This window comes from Physella acuta, unplaced genomic scaffold (assembly GCF_028476545.2).
Source record: "Physella acuta isolate Inbredline_101_S28 unplaced genomic scaffold, ASM2847654v3 ptg001278l, whole genome shotgun sequence".
NCBI lineage: Eukaryota > Metazoa > Mollusca > Gastropoda > Physidae > Physella > Physella acuta.
Window position 1 is genome coordinate 496,184 of NW_026732793.1, and position 16,046 is coordinate 512,229.

General features: G+C 37.0%; 1 protein-coding gene across 2 annotated transcripts; it reads right to left on the bottom strand.

The window, feature by feature from the left end:
• On the bottom strand, nucleotides 1–13,157 carry LOC131957913 (uncharacterized). 2 transcript variants are annotated; one of them, XM_059322755.1, is made up of 7 exons: nucleotides 4,680–5,035; nucleotides 4,314–4,484; nucleotides 3,824–3,971; nucleotides 2,720–2,788; nucleotides 2,443–2,561; nucleotides 1,320–1,534; nucleotides 2–523 (listed from the first exon to the last, which is right to left on the bottom strand). In XM_059322755.1, exons 3-7 carry the CDS (start codon nucleotides 3,948–3,950, stop codon nucleotides 121–123), a joined length of 933 nt encoding a protein of 310 aa, XP_059178738.1. In that variant the 5' UTR covers nucleotides 3,951–3,971; nucleotides 4,314–4,484; nucleotides 4,680–5,035; the 3' UTR covers nucleotides 2–120. The 2 variants fall into 2 exon arrangements, with proteins under 2 accessions (XP_059178739.1, XP_059178738.1); XM_059322756.1 differs by lacking the exons at nucleotides 2,720–2,788; nucleotides 3,824–3,971; nucleotides 4,314–4,484; nucleotides 4,680–5,035 and adding exons at nucleotides 12,504–12,575; nucleotides 13,039–13,157 and having other exon boundaries at nucleotides 1–523.
• Nucleotides 13,158–16,046: the final 2,889 nt, after the last annotated feature.

Sequence of the window (16,046 nt, forward strand, 5' to 3'; positions counted from 1 at the left end):
TGGGGGGGTGACACCATTAAGTGCCGCACCGGGTGACACCCGACCTCGCTACGCCACTGAATCTATCCGATCATCATCGCATATATATTACCCAAACAGCGCCTCATGCATTCCACCCAATCAGCGCCTCATATAATGAACCTCATAACACCGGGTTCTAATAACAGGGAATCCCTCCACCTCCCCGGAACAGTAAAAATTTTTATGGACGTAAAACTTCCTCATCCCCGCCCTCTCCAAACCCTGCATAAGCTTGACCCTGGGCAGCAGATAATCCCGGTCAGTGTCCTTCACATGGAACTCCACTAGGAGCTGGCGAACATTCTTCAGCTGACCGGAAGCGAGCATCTCAGGCAGGGCGCCCCACTCGGATTTCTCAATGTCCATTTTGATGGCGTCGATGTTGGTGTTCTGATGTTCCAGCATCTTCTTGATGTCCCCGTGGGTGTAGAGGCTCCAGTTTCTCGTGTTGACATACGTCTCCCCGTCCAGGCCGATCTTGTAGAAATGGACCTTATCAGATCTGGAGGGGTATACAACTTTTATTTTATAGAAGTGGACGTTCTCAAATCATGAAGGAAATAGAAACTTTATTTTTTCGAGATGGACGTTTTCAGATTTGAAAGAATATAAAATTTGCAATTACATTTGAATAGTTAAACAAGATGTTTTTTATTTTTAAGATTTAAATTAGGATTGGAGTTACAGTCGGATTATAATATACCCTGATTAAAGCGTTAGCATTACAGTTAGGGTTAAAGTTTTTAGTGGGGCTTGGGTTGTAATACGTGCAACAAAATTGGAATGAACACGTTCTTCTTCTTCATCTCATTCGTTCTTGTTTTTAATGTTTGGAGATAATTTCCCACACCATAGCTCAATGTCATGTGACAACATGAAATGTGCCCTATGGAATGTTGTCTTTGACTTCAGCCTACTTTTCATTCTGGGTTTGTTTTCATAGCCTTCTTTCACACAGGAATATAAGCAAGGCAAGTGTTTCTTTGATTTCGATGTTTTCTATCCTCTCCTGCATAGGTTGCTGACCCCAGCTAAAGAAACTCACCTGCACGGGGTCCAAACTCTGAAATTTTGAGAGAGCAGTCATGCCCTCTCCATTCCCAGCTACGCAATCCCTTATAATTTTTTTTTTTGAGAATTGTTAGCTAGTTCAAATTTTATTATATTAAGACTACATCCATAGACAATATAAAAACTATACGACTTTACCGGTTGTAACGAGTTCTGATTTATCCATACTCGATCTACTTTACCTGTTATAACGGTCTTCTACTTTCTACGTGCTTGATCTACTTTACCTGTTATAACGGTCTTCTACTTTATCCATGCTGGGGTCGAATGAGTACACGTGACACCCGTAAAGTTTGGCCACGTCATCATCAAAAGAAAAGTCGTAGTGGATACCATAGGAATAGACGACGCAGGGCATTGTGGGTCTGACGTCAGGGTCGTCACACACCTCCCAGCCGCCGTCTCCAATTTTACCCATTCGGAGTTTCCTTCGGCACACGACCTGGATTGAGAGAACATGAAACAAATTTGTTAGTGTTAAATCGTTCAATGTATTACATTTTGTATGGTTTACTAACCTAAACGATCTTTTTAAAACACCTTTTTTTGTTCCCGGTCTAAGGATTAAATTAGTAAAAATGTATCAACGTTAAATACTGCGGAAAACTTTGGATTCCTAAAATGAAAGCATAGCTCCGGTAACGTGGCCGTTACAAAAGCATGTCAGCAGAACAGCCCGTTGTTGAATTTCTCTAACGACCAGTCAGGTTTGAAAGTTCGAACACATTGTCACCTGTACACAAATAACGTCACCATAAACATCTCCACCGTGGAAGAAACCAAAGGTCGAGTATGTATTAAAAGCATATAGGTGACAAATCTTTTTGTGAGATGAGAGGCAAACACTACCAAGCTAAATAAGCTACGTTAAAAATGAAAGGTTCTGACTTTGAGATATTCAAGCAGTCACAAGCTAATATGTTTAAAAGTGGAATAACTGATCTCAAATTCTAACATTCTCAAGGCTTAAATCAATATATTGCAGCTATATATAGGAGAGAATAATCACTTTTTTATAGCTAGATAAACAGATTGACAAAATTTTGCACAGACTAGCTCAAAGCAAAAAGAAGCATTACATATTTGTGCAGCAAAGTTGAAATACAACAAGATCTAATCAGGGAATGGGTTGTTAGTATTATCTCCCCTGAGCGGTTTCTTCACTCTATATACCTGCCCAATGTAGTAGCGCTGTCTCGCTTATTGTGGGCTCGGGGCGTCAATGGAGAAGTTGAAACCTATTTACATCAATGTTGATATATGTGTTGACCTACACAAGGCTCATACACCCAAATCTATATTGTTAGACGGTAACAACAACAAAGACAAAACGTTCCAGACAGTACTCACGTCAACGTTGTCTGGGTACGCGTGTATGGTCATGCGCAGTTCCTCGTCTGTCATGTTGTCCACGTTGAGATCTGCCAGGTTGTACGCATGTGCGACCTGCCGGAAGTTTTGTAGCGGCCCTGGCAACAAGTTCAATGAGGTCATTTTTTTAAATTTTAGTTGTTTGTGGCAGTTGATGAAATCTTTAACATTTGTGTAAAGTCATAGAAAACATAGATTTTTATTAAATCATGAAATGTTATTATATCGTTTGAAACAAAAATAATAAAATGAATACCTGTACCAAAGTCTTCAATTTCTACATTGCTGATTGGTACTTTCACCCTACTTTTAGTCTTTTGTAAGTCTGTAAGAGTATTATGTATTTATTATGTATTTATAGAATTAAGCTTTAGTTAAATCTTTTGTTAAATACATTTAAAAGTAGTTTCCCTTTCAAACTTGACGGTCTATGGGGCAAGTGAAGTAGAGTTCACTTAATTTCAGTGACCACCGCATATGAAGAGATAGTGTGGTTAGCACTATGCCCAGCCGCCTTTACTTTCCCTAACATGAGTTAGATACTCATCAGAGTTGGGTGGACACAGGGACGGTCTACTGACTTGAACCCGGATTTGAACTCGAGACTTACGGGTTAGCAGTCCAGCTCTCTACCGCTAGACCACTCCGTCCCATTGAATACACGTTGGTAATTGTTTTAAAGGTCTATGGTGTACTACTGAGCCCACATTGCGTGGACTTCAACAAACAGATCATCACTAGTTCGCACTAGTGTCTCGGGTGTAAAGTTTTACCAGTAGAATCAGGAGGACAACCTATTTCCTGAAGGTAATTCTGTGGTACATCTTAGGTACGGTCAAATCAATGACCGTTTCAAAGAAACAGCTTTGATATGACATTACTACTCTGTATGCTGACCAGTCATTAGTGAAGGTAGGGCGGGGTGATAATTTATTCGTTCACAACCTTGGACCCATTGTCCAGTGGGAATAGCAAGGATAATAGGACAGGTAAATACACAAGCCAGTCAGAGATACATCTACGCTGGTCTCATAAGCGATAAGAGTATATCCTCGCTAAACTTCTGAATAGACCATAAGAGTTGGTGTAATAAAACATTATGTCAACACTGCAATCAATAAACCATAACATCTAAACACTTCTCCTGTTCTGTTTGAATACATTATATACTGTTGCTAGTTTAGTTATCATTTATAAAACCTCTAGACAATGACGGTCTTTTTGGCTCAAGATAAACGACAGAAATCTATTCAGTCTGTGACAAAGTGCTAGGACTGTAGCATACAAACCCGGCCTGTAACATTTGTGGGCTCGTCCGGCCGTGGTTTTAAAGAGGTTTGATTTAAGTGATCACACTGACCTATGACTTCAGAGCTTTCCTCGTCCTGGCTGAAGTACCAGACACTCCGAATCTGAGTGGTGAGTATCATTAACACCCCGATACAGCAGAAGAGGACGATGGTTCGGATCCAATACACGCGAGTCATGATTTTGGGTCATACACTGATCTTTATAAGGAAAAAGTGAACAACCGATTAATGTAAAACTCTAAAAATGTATAAAAACAGCAATGAAAAGGTGAAGTAGTGTTTTTTGGTTGTGTGATGAATATCCTGTGATTATAATTTTCTCAACTCATATATACCCAACCCATGAGCTTTCTTAATTAGCTCATAAAGCCGCAAAATTTGATTATTCAAGACTTTAAAGATAGCAATCAAGCAATCTACTAATAGACCACGCACGGCACTAGATTGGCTTTATGAAAAGGACTGTTGTAAAAACGCTTTTCTTTATATCGGTTTGGTAAGAAGTTTATAAAGAAGAGTAAAAACTATAAATTAGTCTACCTGTAGAGGTATAGGCGTCACCTGAAACAGTCGAAGTCGAGTTGATCTTTTTTGCGAGGCTGTATTGAAAGAGGCGCACAGCATACAACGGCCAAGATTAAATGGTCAAAATTAAATGGTCAGGATAGTTTGGCTGGTTCCCCACAATTCACAGTCCACCTGTATTTTTAGCTGCATGGATAGTCATGATAGTTATATGTACAAATTAAATTTGATTTAAATTTAAATATTATGTTTTTAAGTGAATATTTTTTCCCATAGTAACGCAAAACTCCAAACTTAAATTCAAGACAGTATTCAAAATTTTATTTTAAAAATATTTTTATTTTTCCTAGTCAATTCGAAAAAAAAACTCAATAAACTTACATCGCTTTTATCTGCCTCTCCTAATACTTTACAATCTCGCAACACGTTCTTTGACTAAAAAATTTCTTTGAAAAAAGCAAGAACAAAAACGTATATAATTATTTCATAAATGTTCATGAAAGACCCTACACATATGGATCTGTTAAAAGTGTAACCAAACTGTTACATTAAACTTCAGGGATCTTTTAAGTGAGCAAAAATATTGTTTTAATGGTTGCAATAATTGTCAATTTTACCTATTGTTACAATCAATTATAACGTTCATCAATCTAACGTTCATTGATCGAAGATGAATATCTGGAGGGGCAGCGGAAAAAAAACATGAGTTAAATTTGATATCGATTGATTTTTCTTTTAATTAAACACCTTTGGATACGACATCAGGAATAATTGGGTAAAATAAAAAACAAAATGGACAAAACTTAGTCGTAAACGTCGTATCACATGACTTTAACTAATTAAGATTTTCATTATAATTAACGTGATTAAAGATTTTTTGTACAGATTTTAATTTTATGTTAGGTAATGTGTTTTGTTGGAGTGGTTTTTTTTAAACTTCGACGCCCAAGCTCGGATCTAAAGGGTGTTTTTTTTTTTATTTTAAAGAAACTTTGACGACCAATGGCGGATCTAGTCGGTGGTTTTTTTTAAACTTCAAAAACCAATGGCGGATCTAGTGGGTGGTTTTTTTAAAACATCAAAGACCAATGGCGGATCTAGTGGGTGGTTTTTTAAAACTTCAAAGACCAATGGCGGGTCTAGTGGGTGGTTTTTTAAAACTTCAAAGACCAATGGCGGATCTAGTGGGTGGTTTTTAAAACTTCAAAGACCAATGGCGGGTCTAGTGGGTGGTTTTTGATGAAGAGAAAGGCCGGACAAGCACCCAAAGTTCTAGCATTAAAGGAAAAGTATAGCCATATCAAAACGTATTGATAATGTTAGTTATACAGCTACATGCTCATCTGATCGAAATGGACAAAGATGCCTCCCACCTCCCCTACCCCGCTCAGTTATCCAACATATATGTTAATATAGATATATTCATTTTATGTTAATATTTAGGCCATATATATATATATATATATATATATATATGTGTGTGCATGTGTGAGTGTGTGTATGTGCACCCGTGTGTGTGTGTGAGTGCGTGTGCGCACGTGTGTGTGTGTGTGTGTTTGTGTGTGTGTAGTCATCACTTAACTGTAAGACCTACTTGTGTCGAAACACTTTATAGATCCAATTTAAAAAATTTTTTAATGTGTTCTTCGTCTGTGCGTATGTGCTTAAGTACTCGTGTAATGATGAATTGTGATTGTGTACGCCGTTACGTTTATTTTAGACGCACGGGTAATTACAATTATATTGATTGCACGAAATGCTGACAAGTAAGTATGAGTATTACATCTAGGATTATAATTGTAATTTAGAACTAATATAGAGGTGTGTAAAATCTTAGCTTAATCCTTTATTGAAGGATTCATTGATCGTGTAAATACTGTAGTGAAACAATATTTTGTTAAGCCGTTTCCCTTAGAGAGAAAACAATCATTTTATAAGGCGACATAATCCTTATCGTAACAATTTGTTGTAAATTACATTTCTAGAGTGGAGTTTAAATGAGATAGTTGGGTATTCGAAGCTAAATAGAGTAGGTAGAGTAGGTTAGAAGAGGGTAAAATACAGTAAAGCAGAATAAAATAGGGTAGAATATTCTAGATTGGAGTAGATTACCGTGGTGTGGGAGGCCGGTGGGGGGTGGGCTACCCCCGGGCACCCACTTTAGGAGAACCCAAAGGTCGGCAGAGGTTCTTGGTTGTTTTTTTGTCGTCATCCTAAGTGTCAATCTATTTCCAGAAAGAGTTGATAATTTTATATAATTTTCTAATAAAACATATTCTATGAAATTTTCGCCAGACTGTATGTTTTCTATATTTCTAGAACCCGAATGCACAGGAGGAGCCATCTCCTACTGTTATATAAAAATATACTACAAAGTTTAGACAAGCTTAATCTCGGGGTTGTTTTTTTTTTCTTTTTTTTTTCAAAATATTTTAAAAAGCTGCGAAAAACTTAGAAAAGTATTACACCTAAACGACTAGTTAGTGGTTGCGAAGTGTTCATCTTCTAAATTTGATGTTGTAGACGAGTCAGTAATGTCCCCTTGTCTTTTATTGGACTAACGTTTTAAAAGAAATCAATACACTTACTAAAATAAACATTTTCTGAAAGAATAGCATGCACTAAAAGTGAACAAAATCAGTTGTAATGTTACATATGTGTTGCAGTTTGAGAACGCTTCGTAACATTAAAATTGTTAAGCGAGGTATAGAAACATATATCCGATAATTTTTATCACTAGAAAATAAAATTAAAATATACATATTTAGATATCAAAGAAAGGAATACGATTTCCATAGGGTGAAAACAAAAAATAATTATAAAATTATTTTCAAATGTTTATATTTCATTTAACACACAAAACACAGGCAGTCGAATATTTTGAGCTTGCTTTAAATTTGAACAGCATTTACAGAATATCAGCACTGGACAACACATTTTTATATTTAAAAATGTCATTAAACATTCAATAAAAAATTACACAACTACCCTTTAAACGCATCATATATTCTACGCTATCAGCATCTCGTGTATTCCACCCAATCAGCGCCTCATGTTTCCACCCAAACAGCGCCTCATGCTTCCACCCAAACAGCGCCTCATGTTTCCACCCAAACAGCGCATCATGTTTCCACCCAATCAGCGCCTCATATAATGAACCTCATAGCACCGGGTTCTCATCACGGGAAATCCCTCCACCTCTTCGAAACAGTACAAATTTTTATGAACGTAAAACCTCTTCATCCCCGCCCTCTCAAGCTCCTGCATGAGCTTAATCTTGGGTAGCAGATAATCCCGGTTACCGTCCCTGATGTGAAACTCCACAAAGAGCTGGCGAACATTCTTCAGCTGACCGGAAGCGAGCATCTCAGGCAGGGCACCCCACTCGGATCTCTCGATGTCCATTTTGATGACGTCGATGTTGGTGTTCTGATGTCCTAGCATGTCCCTGATGTCCCCGTGGGTGTAGAGGCTCCAGTTTTTTAAGGTGTTGATGTACGTCTCCCCGCTGACACCGATGTTGTAGAAGTGGACGTTCTGGGAGCTTAATTGATATACAAGATGGATTTTATAGACTTTCTGGGAGCTTAAGAGATATAAAACTTGGATTTTATAGACGTTCTGGGAGCTTAAGAGATATAAAACTTGGATTTTATAGACATTCTGGGAGCTAAAGAAATATAAAACTTGAATTTTATAGACGTTCTGGGAGCTTAAGAGATATAAAACTTGGATTTTATAGACGTTCTGGGAGCTTAAGAGATATAAAACTTGGATTTTATAGACATTCTGGGAGCTAAAGAAATATAAAACTTGAATTTTATAGACGTTCTGGGAGCTTAAGAGATATAAAACTTGGATTTTATAGACATTCTGGGAGCTAAAGAAATATAAAACTTGAATTGTATAGACGTTCTGGGAGCTTAAGAGATATAAAACTTGGATTTTATAGACGTTCTGGGAGCTTAAGAGATATAAAACTTGGATTTTATAGACATTCTGGGAGCTAAAGAAATATAAAACTTGAATTTTATAGACGTTCTGGGAGCTTAAGAGATATAAAACTTGGATTTTATAGACGTTCTGGGAGCTTAAGAGATATAAAACTTGGATTTTATAGACATTCTGGGAGCTAAAGAAATATAAAACTTGAATTTTATAGACGTTCTGGGAGCTTAAGAGATATAAAACTTGGATTTTATAGACGTTCTGGCAGCTAAAGAAATATAAAACTTGGAGTTTAGCCGTTCTGGGAGCTAAAGAAATATAAAACTTGGATTTTATAGAAGTGGACGTTCTGTGAGCTAAAGAAATATAAAACTATATTTTTATAGAAGTGGACGTTCAGGGAGCTAAAGAAATATAAAACTTGGATTTTATAGAAGTGGTTTTCTCAGATCTCAAATCACATAAGAGTTGGATTTTTATAAATGTTGATGCTCTCAGATCTAAAGAACAAAAAAAAAATTGATTTTATAGAAGTTGATGTTATTAGATCCAAGGACAGGTGTAATCGCACGGGTAAGGTATAGTATTATAGATAGGCCAAAGTCTTGATACTAGTGGCAATAAAGAGAAAAATACGATCTACTTAGGAGAACTGGTAAGTTATTATTATATTTTATCGATAGCTATATGCGCCCTTATCCTACATTAACTGTTGTAAAGAACAAATGGCCAACTCTCTCGTGACACTGGCATTACCAACGTAGGATGTTCCTCCCACCAGCCGGGCGCGCCTCAACAAACTCAGACTATACTGGCATACTATACCTATTGTAACATTGCACTAACACGTCTATTACTTTATTTATGCTGGACTACTTTACTTGTGATTATAGTCTCCTACTGTAACCAGGCTGTATCTCATCCATTTATGACGTCCACACGTGGAGGGGGGGGGGGTCCGAAATAAAATTGACTTTTTCGGATGCGTATGGACTTTTATAAGCTAAATAACTGGATTTTTGTGAACAGGCTGGGGGAGGGAGGGTGGTAAAAAATCCCCAAAAAATTGTGGACGTGCTAAATGGATGACCCCTTACCTGTTATAGACTTCTTTTACTTAATACATGCTTAATCTACTTTACCTATTATCTTAATACATGCTTAATCTACTTTACCTATTATCTTAATACATGCTTAATCTACTTTACCTATTATCTTAATACATGCTTAATCTACTTTACCTATTATCACGGTTTTCTATTTTTTCCATGCTGGGGTCGAAAGAGTACACCTGACATCCGTAAAGTTTAGCCACGTCATCATCAAAGGAAAAGTCGTAGTTGATACCATAGGAATAGACGACGCAGGGCATTGTGGGTCTGACGTCAGGGTCGTCACACACCTCCCAGCCGCCGTCTCCAATTTTACCCATTCGGAGTTTCCTTCGGCACACGACCTGGGTTGGGAGTACAAGAATCAAAGTTGTCAACGTTAAATGCTTCAATCACGACCTGTTTTGTGATTGTATGAATTGAACTACTCAATGTTCAATCCTACGGCTCAACGTTTATTATAGGTTAGGTCGATTTTAAACTGTTACACCCATAACCTGTTTTGAGATTTAAAAATTTGCTCTGTTAATTTTCAAAACTACATATTTTATGGGTTTATATTAATCCAAAACAGGGGCGGAACTACAGTGCCGCCAGACCCCGCAATGCGGGGGGGCCCACGCCATTTAGGGGCCCACAGCCGACCATAATTTAAAAAAAATTAACTTTCTTGCATTTTTGACTTGATGGTTGTTTTGTAAAAAAGATTACCGTAGCTGCGGTTGGATTATCTTTATTCTATAGACACCACCCCACGCTCTTGTATATTCTTTTCCCCTTTGTTTTTTTAAACCACTGTAAAAGCCGAGTCCTCTTTCTCTTACAATTTAACTTAGCAAAGATAAGCAAACGTTCAAACCACTTCCATGACTTATTTCCCTTTTTTAAATAGTCAAATTGGGGTGCTCATAAGCTCCTTTTAATAGATTTGTACTAAACAAATTAAAAAGCAATTACTTCTCTTAATTATTATTTTTTATAAAATGCTTACTAAAGAATGACAATGTATAAAAAGAAAATGTATTTAAAATTAATAAAATAAATACAAAAAAAACATAAAAATAATCATAACGCGAGACACCATTTCTTCTACAAAGCTTTCATGTTTTATATTCTTTTGGCCGACTTGAGGTTAAGAGGTTTTGTAGCCTAGCACAAATAAAGTAAAGCTGATTTTCACAAAACACACTGAAGCACTTACACACGTGACATGATGTTGTATTTTGTTTTAATAGAATTTTTTTTATCAAATCCCGAACAGGACAGCAATGAGTAGCATATGTTCGTATTTTGTGTTTGTATATATATATATATATATATATATATATATATATATATATATATATATATATATATATATATATATATATATATATATATATATACATATATACATATATATATATATATATATATATATATATATATATATATATATATATATATATATATACATATATAGGCCTATTTATGGGGGCCCAACAAATTTTTTTGCGGGGTGGCCCTTTTTTTCTAGTTCCGCCACTGATCCAAAATTCGAGTTTTTTTTAAATGTACAACTTATTTTTAACGTAAAAATATTAATCAAATGAAATCCTTCAACTCACGTAATGTGATAATTGCACGGATACACTTAAATGTTAACATAGCTATGGTGGCGGGACCGTCACAGGTGACCGTTACATCACGTTCATTGTTCAATTTCACAAACGAACAACTTTCATGAGAGGAAGCAAAGTAGTTTTATTTTCTTGTTTTCAGTGCATATAAAAGCTTGTTTCTTTAAAAGATTTTATATATTTTTTTAGTGATTCTTAATGTATAAAGTCGGCACGATAAAAATATTTGCTATAAAACACCACCAGTAACTCGTGATATCTGAAAGACGATTATCTGCCCCTTTAAAGGCAGCCGGTCGTAGCCACAATTTACAGACAGCAGGAAACTCATGAAGCGAAGAACAGTTCTTAATATTGCTACCTCCCCTTAGTTTAAAATCGTTTAAAAACCATATTATCTGCCCCTAATAGCCTTCACTAATTCGACCCGGCTCTACGATTGTAAACATTCTCGTGAACCACAGCTCACCAGACTGGCCGGGTGATTGCGTTTAGCTAGTTATCCCCCCTTCTTTTATTGAATACAGTAGTCTATAAAGTAATCGCTAGCATTTAATCATTTTATGTCCCAATAATTTCGAAACCGTTTAATTTATTTCTAATTACTAATTAAATTTCCAATTATATTAAAAAAAATTCGTGCATGCCCTTAAAGACAAAGGTATCTGAAAATTTGATCGAAATTGCCGCATTAGAAGCTGGTCAAAAGTGAATTTCGAAATTTGCCTCAAACGCTCAAACTGACCTTGTGAATTAAGTAAAAGCTTGTAAAAACACAATAAGACATCACCGTTACAAAAACAAAGACAAAATTATCCAGACAGTACTCACATCAACGTTGTCTGGGTACGCGTGTATGGTCATGCGCAGTTCCTCGTCTGTCATGTTGTCCACGTTCAGATCTGCCAGGTTGTAGGCGTGGGCGACCTACCGGAAGTTTTGTAGCGGCCCTGGCAACAAGTTCAATGGCGTCATTTTTAAAAATTTTATTTGGTTGTAGTAGTTGCTAGAATCTTCTTTCGCCAAGAAAAGCACAAGATTTTAAACAATCGTCAAATATCATTATAATACTTGACACAAGAAAATTTAAAATTATTCATGTTTGCATACGCTATTTTTAGAAGTACTAGCCCACCCAATTTCCCGTTGGAAAACGGTCTGTCGGATGTACTGCACAACACAATCAACACCACACGGCTCCCACTCATATTTAGCCTTAAAACCCCATATGACTTCCTCTTCTGAGACCCAAGCCCCTGCCCAGTCCCTATAGGTAATCCATTCATGACGTCCTCCGGGTAGGGGTTGGGGGTGGGGGTCGGGGAGGGGAGTCGGGGATTCGCAAGGAAGCAGTCGACTTGCGTGGACGCTTGCTTACGGGGGGGGGGTGGATTTCATCTGAGTCTACGACTAATTCCCGAAAGACACTTGTCCGAATTCCGTTTGCCTGAAGGTCGTTTTCTGAATGGACACTTGCTCGAATGGGACAAATGCCCAAATGACACTTGCCTCATGATGATATTTACCTGTACCAAAGTCTTCACTTTGTACATGGTTGACTGGAGTCTTCACGCCACCATTAGTTTCTTCACGTGAGTCTGTAAGAGTTAAACATGACGAATTAATGAAATTACGCTTCACGTTAGTAATTTTAATATATAGGTTTGTAAATGCTTAGTAGTTTATGGTGTAGGCTTGACGTCAAATAATAGCTGAATTATTTCAAGCAAGGTGGGACAGAGTGGCCTGGTGGTAGAGAGCTGGACTGCTAACCCGTAAGTCTCGAGTTCGAATCCGGGTTCAGGTCAGTAGACCGTTGCTGAGTCCACCCGCACACGTTATGTTAACTAAAGGCGGCTGGGCATAGTGCTGACCACACTATCTCTTCATATGCCAAGGTCACAGAAACAAGTGAACCCTACTTCATAGACCGTCAGGTTTGAAAGGGAACTTTACTTCAAGCAAGCAGTCATCACTTGTTCTAGTATCTACCTCGTCCTGATTCATACACGTTTTGTTTTAAGCGAATCCACTGACCTACGACTTCAGAACTTTCCTTACCCTGACTGAAGTGCCAAACACTCCGAATCCTAGGGGTAAGTACCACAAAGACGCCGGCACAGAAGAATAGGACGCTGATTCGGATCCAATGCGAACGTGTCATACTTTTTGTATCACACACCGATCTATAATGAGATAGTAAAACATCGGCTAAACGTAAAATTGTAAAAAAAAAATATTTAAAAAAAATAAATAATTGGAAACAAATAATTGAATGGGTTGAGTACAGCAGTTCATTTTTATCATTTGTGTGAAACTTTTGTATGATCAATATTTTTTCTCTATAATTGAGTTGGTCTGGTTCGGCACGACGAACTAAAAATTGTGATGAATCTGAGACTTTTCAGAATATAGCATTCACTTTTTCTACCTCGCGACCACGTTAGTCTCTGGTCTGGTTTTGTACAGGACACTTAGGTGTTAAAAATATGGCTGTAAAATACGATGTTTATTAAAATAGTGATTTTTATTTAAAATAAGTAAAGGATGTATTGAGCGAGTGTAATAATAGAAAGGAATTCTTCTATCGAGGGGGGAATAAATTTTACTTATCTGTATCGAGAGATGTAGTTTTAATGTGATTTTCGTTCACTCTATTATCTATAAAACATCCTGCCCGTGGCCTAGTTCACTTGACAGGCGATTATCTACCTTATTAAAATATCCTGCATGTGACCTAGTTTACGATTACGTACTTTATTAAAACATCCTGCCAATGACCTAGTTCATGTGACAGGCGATTGCCTACATCCTTGAAGTAGTATAATATAAATTACATATTACTTACAATATTCCAAGTAGTTAATTGACTCAGACTCTTCTACAGGTAAACGGTTGCTCTATTATGCAAAAATTTACAATGGTTAGGTAGGCACGTTATTCTTTTTTGACCGTTGACAATCATTGCCCAAATGCCACATTGATCGAATATTATCATCTGTGTTGAGGTAGGTGGGAGGGGGGGGGGTTGAGGAAGCAACGAAACTAAACGACTTTAATATTAACATAGACCGATTTTTCCTCTAAATAATTACGTATCTGACAAATACTTGAGAAAAAATTAAAAACAAAATGGCGTCGTGTCTTGGTCGTAAACGTCTTCTTCCAAGACATTAATTAGGTGTTTAATTAACATTGTTATGAGTAAACAATTTGAGAGTTTGTATACAGATTTTACCTTTTAGGTTAGGAAGAATAGAACATTGTAGAGAAAGTTTGAGCAGTGAGTGTAGAGTTGCATTGGGTGGATTAGAGTAAAGTAAGGTAGAGTAGGCTGAATAGAGTAGAGTAGAGTAGAGTATGCTGAATAGAGTAGGGTAGGCTGAATAGAGTAGAGTAGGCTGAATAGAGTAGGCTGAATAGAGTAGAGTAGAGTAGAGTAGGCTGAATAGAGTAGGGTAGGCTGAATAGAGTAGAGTAGGCTGAATAGAGTAGAGTAGAGTAGAGTAGGCTGAAAAGAGTAGAGTAGGCTGAATAGAGTAGAGTAGGCTGAATAGAGTAGAGTAGGCTGAATAGAGTAGAGTAGGCTGAATAGGGTATAGTAGGCTGAATAGAGTAGAGTAGGCTGAATAGAGTAGAGTAGGCTGAATAGAGTAGAGTAGGCTGAATAGGGTAGAGTAGGCTGAATAGAGTAGAGTAGGCTGAATAGAGTAGAGTAGGCTGAATAGGGTATAGTAGGCTGAATAGAGTAGAGTAGGCTGACTAGAGTAGAGTAGGCTGAATAGAGTAGAGTAGGCTGAATAGAGTAGAGTAGGCTGAATAGAGTAGAGTAGGCTGAATAGGGTATAGTAGGCTGAATAGAGTAGAGTAGGCTGAATAGAGTAGAGTAGGCTGAATAGAGTAGAGTAGGCTGAATAGGGTATAGTAGGCTGAATAGAGTAGAGTAGGCTGAATAGAGTAGAGTAGGCTGAATAGAGCAGGGTAGGGTACTATTGTAGATTAGTGAAAAATAAGACTAAATAGGATATAATTGGGAATAGTAGGGTAAGGAAAATAGAGTAGAGTAGGACAGAGTTGGGTTGATTAGAGTAGAGTAGGTAGTGTAAAGTAAGGTAGGGTAGGGTTATCGTATAGTCGAGCAGAGAGCAGGGTGGGTTAGAGTGGTTAGGTTAGAACAAGTTAACAGTAAAGTCGACAGAGATAGAACATCTTGGAGGGAGTGTTGGCATTAAAGCAAGGAGCTACATGGCTTACATAAGTCCAATTGACGAATGCCAAAGATCTTTTCTATTTAGGGAATTGACGTTGTAGCCATTGCTTCCCGAAGGATAATTCAAGTCAGGTAAATACCTTAGTGGTATTTAGATAACAGTATAGGCAACCGTTTAAATAGAACTAGCGTAGTTACTTGTATTTGGGTAACAAGAACAAAATCTATTTAAGTAGAACAAAATTTTGTCTATGATAAAACTAGCTGTTTATAAATGACTTCACGCAATTTTAGCCAATATAATATTGTATTATCGAATTTTCAACTCACAAAAGGGGGAGGGGGGTAGAATTGTATCAATATATAACAAAGATCTGTTAACTTTTTCCTTTGTGACGTTTACTAACATACGTTGTCCTGTTTTGTAATGCAGGTAGAGACAGTTAGCTAATCATAGATTAATTTTACCTCAAACATTTACATTTAATATAATTCTTCAAAAATGTTATAATGACAATATCCTGGGAAAATATATTTCTAAACCTCACTTTTAAGGATTATTTATTGATAGCCACTAACTTTTGCGCATTTTATTACAGGCATATGTGTGTATATTATTTTAATAATGAATGATGTTGATAAAGTATGTTTAATTTCGTTCAGATAAATGTTTGAGTTGTCTGATCTATGCCATCTGACACGCTTAAATCATTCAGCCTAAAGAATGTTCATCATGTTGAAATTCTGCGTGTTACGGTTAGTTTATGTGTCGCGTTAGCATAGGTGTCACAGCAGGTAGCAGTGCTACTTTTGGTAGATGTGTCAGGGCCAAGGAGATGTGTAAGGGCCAAGGTGATGT